This window comes from Mauremys reevesii, linkage group 1, assembly GCF_016161935.1.
Source record: "Mauremys reevesii isolate NIE-2019 linkage group 1, ASM1616193v1, whole genome shotgun sequence".
In the NCBI taxonomy this organism is placed as follows: domain Eukaryota; kingdom Metazoa; phylum Chordata; order Testudines; family Geoemydidae; genus Mauremys; species Mauremys reevesii.
Window position 1 is genome coordinate 161,645,662 of NC_052623.1, and position 7,247 is coordinate 161,652,908.

Consider the following 7,247-nt stretch of genomic DNA (forward strand, 5'->3'; position numbering starts at 1 on the left):
AATACAGAAGCAAATAGTCTAACCTTATTTTACTCTCCAGACAGCTTTCTTCTCCATCCTACTGGAGTGTGTATGCTGGGATTCTGAAGCAAACGGAAACGCGCTACAGAAGTGGATCCAGAGTGCAGAAAATAATTTCCCACCCAAATTATGATTCAGATTCTAAAAACAATGACGTTGCCCTGATGAAGTTACAGACACCGCTGAGTTTTACTGGTAGGTATTCTCTTGTGTGCTTAAGCCCAAAAACTCAGCTGCAGAAATTGCCCACCCTCTTTTATTTATTTTTTTAAATTGCGTCAGCCGTTAAAGAGGAAGGGCTTGCTCTGCAGACACTTAGAAAACATGAGAAAAATACAAAGCATGAGAAGATATTTTAATAACATGTAGTCAGCAAGCCAGGATTGAACACTAAGCTGCTACAAAATAGAAACTGTAATAAAATGTGCTTTTTTAATTGGGTGTCAATTTATCAGCTGTCAGAGGTCTGCAGGGATGGCAGGGGTGTCATGTCAGCACTACTCTCCTCAAAGGACACTTAAATGACCTGCCAACTCTACTGAAACCCAGGATTCTTCATGAATGAGAATTGAAATCCTTGCTCTGTGTTGATAACCTGGTCATTCTATTAACTACCCATAGTGGCCTTCTAGAGAGCCTATATATGCAAGGAATATACTGCAACATATGGGACTTACACATCAAATGTGACGAGCGATCTTTTTATGAAAAGAGGAGGTACATAAGGAAACACTCTAAATCCAGTGTGTGTGTACCACATAATCCATTCATCAGGGATTTTCAGACTAGCTATAACTCCTAGTGTCCTCTCCATCAAAACAGCACACAGTTCTTCCACTATAAAGCACTTGAAAATGAACTACTAAAATCAAACACACAGTCCATTCTGGTGTCCATAACTCCAAGGCCTTGATACTAACTTCTGTACTTTGCCCTAAGCTGAGTAGTGCACAATGGATCAAGACCTAAAACAGTTTCCAGAAAGAAGCAAAACTATTTCAGACCCCGGAAGAGCATGCAAAACTGAAGTGGGTTCTTTTTTAAATGAACCACAGTGGCCAAACTAGAAGTGAAAACTGGAAGACAAGGCATAATGCAAACCCAGAGAGAGATGGCAGAGAGGATGCTCTCAACTCCAGTGCCACAGATTTGAAGGCATTCAAGAGACTTTTCAAATTCCTGAAGTCCTAAGACTTTCTAATAAGATGCAATGAAGAAAAACAACATATAGTGCTTGGAAAAATGGCAAAAATAGCATGAAGAAAACTCCCCCTTGCTGCTGGTGATAGGCAAGTGTGTCTGTTCAATAGGAATAGCATGAGCCCTACATGCTAAGGGGCAAACAAAAGTTTAACAAATATTTTACTGCTAGTTTGCATGCTGTGCACAACCTATTTGGAATCTGTGGAAGACGCAGCATGCTAATTTCAATAGGACTTTGCATGGAAAGTGCACAATGCTCATGTGAATTAGGCATTCTTGACCAATGTTTGCCCTCAGTCTGTGTCCTAGTGGATCAGTGTCTCATCTCCATGTCTTGCTCCTTCTGTCCCCCTCCACCCACCCCCCAGAAATAAACCCTGTCAAAACAGTTGGCATTAACTTGTTAATTAAATGTTACCTGAGTGATGGAGAGGGAACTAACCTCCCTCTGACTCCCCAGAGGCTGAAACTTTAGGTCAAGGCTTAGAAACATTCGGAAGCCTACACTCCTTCTACCCATCCTGTACTTCTTGTGGATAAAGAGGTCTTCAGTGTTCTCAGGCTGGCAGCTTTTATGACCACAATACTTGCTTAGATGCTAGGAAGCTAAGTGGACAGGGGCAGAGCCTTTATATTTAAAGCGCTAGCGTGTACTTAGAGTCCCTAGTATTCAGTGTAGCATGGGTCTCCTGGGTGGAAGACCCTCTAATAGATTTTTTTTTTTTTTTTACATTTATTTATGTCCTCTTACTTAGGCTTGCTAATCACCAGTATATTCTTACTTTACAGACACTGTAGCACCTGTTTGTTTGCCTAACCCTGGAATGATGTTCCAGCCTGATCAACAGTGCTGGATATCTGGATGGGGAGCAGAATACCAAGGGGGTGAGACTTCTGGTTCTAAAATACTGGGACAATCATCTAGTTTTGTTCTAAGTTTGTACTAAACTAAAAAATGCTCATCATCTGCAGTCTGCCTGTAACTTTTGTGGGCTAGGAGACAATTTGAAAGATCCCTGCCAACTTGCTGTCACTCACTCTGTATTGATGTCTTCTTTCTGAGGCAAAATGTCTGGTATTATCAAAAAAAACTTGTAACGTGTCTCTCCACAGCAGTCTGCAAAGCAGCTCAGCTAAGTATGGGGTTAGAAATATTAGCACAGGAAAAAGAAGAGAAATTAGGATCATCCTGGCAGTCTAGCAATAGGACAGTCTTCTGTATCTCTGCTAGCAGGGGCTTGAAACCCAGTAGTGACCACGTGCCCCACTCATGTGGCAGAGTGTAGTGGGGTGCATTCTACAGCAGTGCCTCATGAGGGGGTGTGGATTTTTGTCTGGGAGTGTAGAGAATATAAACACTACAACACCCTTATAGAGTGGATAATCTCCTTGGGACAAGAGGACAGAGTTGCAGTGGTATGAGTAAAGCTGCAGTGAGTGAGTGGGAAAAGGAGAGCTTTTTCAGGCCAAGGAGGAGGGTGGAGCCTGATTAGGGAAAGTGCCAAGTACCTCCTGTAAGGTGCAGGGCACCCTAACTCATAGTGTTCGCTAACTTGATCACTGCCTGTCAGGTTCACTCCCTCTGGGGCACTGGGCATTGGCCACTATCGGCAGACAGGATGCTGGGCTGGATGGACCCTTGGTCTGACCCAGGATGGCCATTCTTATGTTGTTCAGGATAATGTATCATCATCTTCAAAGTGGTTTTTAATATCTGTGTTCTTTTTTTAATCAAATGTCAGTGTTTATGCCAAAGCATCACTGACTGGTTTTTGATCTTGTGCACCACTGAAAGCAAATTTAGGGTTTTGTAACTTCTACACATGACAATCTGACTGTTCTAACTTCATTTTTGTGTGTGCGTGTGTTTCAACTTTAGGTAAAACTTCAAATGTCTTGAATGCCGTAATGGTGCATTTAATAGAACGTTCTATATGTAATTCTGCTGGATACTATAATGGCTTAGTTTTGCCTACCATGATATGTGCTGGGCATCTGAAAGGAGGAAAGGATTCCTGCCAGGTAATAATGTGTGTTTATTTTAGCTCTTAAAGATTAATTTTTTGATTATTCTAACACTTGCTGGAGAGGGTATTTAAAATGCTAGTGACTATGACAGGTCTAGTTAAATAGACAAGTGACTGTCTTTGGAGCATTGCAGTCGGGCTTACAGTTTTCATCATGCTGAGAGAACTGCTAGAGGTAGCGCTGATAGTTGGATTCTCCCATCCCAGTTCCTCAGTCCTCAATGCCAGTATCGACATGTTGCTAAATTTGTGCAAAGTGCTAGCCCCTCATTTTCAAATGCAAATCTGTAACAATTTCTTGGGAGCACTGAAAATGAGTGACTTTTCACAAATTTAGCAACACTTTTTTCTCATGCTTTTGAGAAAAGAGAACCAGTCTCTCCCACCCTTAATATGCATCCAACAACATATGAATTCTTGCATTTTTGGTGGGTAAGCTAACTGTAGTACTGTAACTGAGGTAGCACTTGTTTTAGATCATTTGCTTTTTAAACTAGGGTGTGGCCTCCCGGTGTTGGGGATGGGGCACAACAGGGTTATCGGGGAGGCAAGGACCTGGCTGGTTAAGAATTGTCCTGTTTCTTCAAAACATCATTGATAAAATAAGAATTTCTTCCAATAGCTGAGCCTCCTGCTCATCTCCTGCTGCCAGGCTGAAATAACAAGGAGGAGGGAGGGATGGACTGAGAGAGCATGGCCTCTCCCCATGCAGGAGGGGTGGGGTGGGTGATCGCAGCTCTCTGGCCTCTCCTTGGGCGGTAGTTCCTCTCTGCCCACTTCAAAAAGTTTTTTCCTCCTGCTAACGATAGCTCATCTCAATTGATTAGACTCTGCCTGTTGGTATGCATACTTCCACCTTTTCATGTTCTCTGTATGTATAAATATCCCCTGTCTGTGTGTTCCATTCTATGCATCCGAAGAAGTGAGCTGTAGCTCACGAAAGCTCATGCTTAAATAAATTTGTTAGTCTTTAAGGTGCCACAAGTACTCCTGTTTTTTTTTCTGCCCACATAGTCTCTTGCACATGTGTGCTGGGGATCATGCTAAGGCCTGAGGAGCCTGCAGCCTGTTAGTGATTCTGGCAGGGACACAAGGAGAGCGCACAGCATGGCTGGCTGTGTCCTGCTGAGGCTGTCTGCCTGAAATGTGTCCTGGGCAGGGGAGGCTTGTGGGCAGGGGAGCAGTGGGGTGGGGTCCTGGACCCTAGGTGTCCATGGAATACTGTTTCTTAGAAAGAGGAGGGCATGCTTGGACACGAATCTCCACAGGGGATTGCAGCAAAAAAGTTTGGGAACCTCTGTTTTAGATGCAGTGTGGAAGCAATGCTCAGTGGGTGTGTTTTTTTTTTTTTTTTATTGTTCCCTCTGAGACTTGGCTACAGTGCTTGAATCTGTATTTATCAGCTCTTTCCAATGGGCAAGGTCACTAATAGCATGCTTGTGGGGCTCGTGTTTTTGCCCAGGGTGACAGTGGAGGTCCGTTAGTAACTGAGAAAAACTCAGTGTGGTGGCTAGTTGGTGACACAAGCTGGGGAACTGGCTGTGCCAATGCTAGAAGACCTGGAGTTTATGGAAATATGACTGTGTTCACCGACTGGATTTACAGAAATATGCAGGTAAAATATATATTCATGCTCTTTCTTCAACATTTTATACAGGTTTATAGAGTTTAAACTTTTAAGGCTAGAAGGGACCATTGTGATCATCTAGTTTGACCTCCTGCACGTTGCAGGCCATAGAACCTCACTGACCCACCCCTGTAATAGACCCCTAACCTCTGGCTGAGTAACTGAAGTCCTCAAATCATGATTCAAAGTCTTTGAGTTAGAGAACCCCCACTATTTATTATTCCAAATTCCCATTATTCATATTATGAAAAGTAACATCACGTTTTTAATGACCTTGAGAACCATTAGCTGGCTCTATCATATCAAGTAATTGAGAAAACTGAGAGAGATGATACTCACCATTTTTTTTTTTTTGTTTCTTTATTTTTTTAAACAGGCAAATAGATGATCATGGTATCTGCTGTTCTTGCTGAATCACTTTCAAGAACAATCCTAAATGGAGTTATGGCTTTCTTGGCTATCTTACTATGTACTTTTAAAAAGAATTTCTAGATCCTTACAATTTTTTTAGTACTTGCAAATAACCTGAAGTTTTGCACACTCAGTTCTGTGCTGGCTGCAGTGACTGATCTATTTAATGAAGTAGAAGACTGACAAGCACCTTTCTCATTATGGTGCCTGGTGGCACAAAATTGCTGTCCACTGGTAACTGACATGTTCCTTTAATTTTGTAGCTTCCAAGTTTATAGGGTTTTCTATAATCACATTTGTAATTGAAATAATCACTGTTTCAATTACAAGCAGGGTGGTTTGACACTTGCTTTACTGGCATAATTTAATTTAAATGTAAGTAGTGGTGTAAATATGAATCTCTGGGGTCCTAGCTAGTGACTTAAAGAGGAAAACACATGGTGCATGACAGTCAGGGCATTATAGGTAAAGGGAAGCTGTTTTGCACATTGGAGAGTAGAGGCAGGGAGAGATGTCTTGGCGTATATTCAGGTGATTAAAAATCCTCAGGATCTTTACAGGTGCGGTAACAGCCAGGGTGATCTCTTTGGATTTACCCCAACATAAATAGGATTAGCATTTAGCTCAGTAATTGAAATGTGCCATTGTTCTTCACGGTTACCTTTCCTGGGTCCCACATCTAGCCTGCAGGAGAAATACAGTAACTACTGTTCTAAAGCTAGACAGCACAGGTAGGCTGCTGAGAACAGCTCTTCTGGCTTGTAGCAGGACACTGTGTACCAGTAGCATGCTCAGTTTTATGAGCTGGGAGCTGCTAACTGATTCTGAGAACTCTCTTCCCTCTGAAATGCAAAGAACAAAGCTTTGCTGTGTGGCTGCCTTCCATGTAGTCATTCTGTGTGATCAAAGTGTAGGTATGGAAGGCTGGGAAAGTGTGGAAATCAGAGATGCAAAAAAACCCCATTTCCACCAAACACATGACTACCTCAGTTTTAAAGTAATCTGGCTTTTAATTCCATAGGAAGCTCTCTGTACCTGTCCCTGTAGCTATTTTAGCAGGAGACCAACCACTTAAGCTTTTTTTTTTTAAAAAACAAAACACAAAGCCACTAACCAGTCACATACGTCTGATTTTAATGTTCTAGGAGAGGAAAAATAAAACTTTATAGTTTTAGAGGGGGACAAAAAGACACTGGTATGGCGCTGACAAATTGACCAAAAGTAATGAGACTCAGTATGTCTCTTCTCCTGCTTTGTGCTCTCCAATGCAGTGAAATGACCAAGTTTGCTGTTACTTTAATGGTACTTTAATTCCCAAAGCTTTGAGTTGGAGAAATTTCCACTTCAGTTTTGGAACCACAATCTGTTATATATCAGAGTGCCACTTAAATAATACGTTAAAAATGGTTGTAAAGGCTAGAATGTTCAGGGGGACACACAAGCCATAATGAGTCACTTTCTATTGGAATGACAAATCTCTTCAGGGGAATGACTTTTTTAAAAAATAGCAATGTATACCAGAACAAGACAACATTTCTTAAGAAAACAAATGCAGTTGTCTTGCACATAAGTGGTACAGCTAATAAATCTTTTACAAATCATTTCTCCTTGCAGTAATTTATTACAGCATTTCTACCTCCCTCAAGCTTTTTGTTTTGACTGAAAGTCTATAAAGCACCTTGAGAGCCTCAGAGATGAAGGATACTCTTCTGATTTAAGCACAAGATGGGACACCTAAGGGAGCTGGTTTTTTCTCCAACCTTTCAGCAAGCTTCCTCGTAGTCCTTTAAACAGGTTACTTGGCTTGACTTTTAGAAGTGCTGACTACCCCCCACTGCTAAATAACATCGGTGGGAAGGACAATTTTAGTGATACTTAGTGGACTTACTTCCCCTCAGCCCTTACTGCCTTTAAGATGAGCTTCCTTGCCACTTGTATCTATTTTGCTACTTGGATGG

The 7,247-nt window shown here is 41.8% G+C and overlaps 1 protein-coding gene across 7 annotated transcripts in view; it reads left to right on the top strand.

The window, feature by feature from the left end:
- Positions 1-6,890, top strand: part of TMPRSS2 (transmembrane serine protease 2) — a 41,221-nt gene extending 34,331 nt beyond the window's left edge. For all 7 annotated transcript variants that reach the window (XM_039520278.1, XM_039520281.1, XM_039520279.1 and 4 more), the window contains 5 exons: positions 41-216; positions 2,014-2,109; positions 3,104-3,246; positions 4,714-4,866; positions 5,255-6,890. In XM_039520278.1, the coding sequence (XP_039376212.1) occupies positions 41-216; positions 2,014-2,109; positions 3,104-3,246; positions 4,714-4,866; positions 5,255-5,266 (580 nt within the window). In that variant the 3' untranslated portion in view covers positions 5,267-6,890. The remainder of the gene's footprint in view (positions 1-40; positions 217-2,013; positions 2,110-3,103; positions 3,247-4,713; positions 4,867-5,254) is intronic.
- Positions 6,891-7,247: the final 357 nt, after the last annotated feature.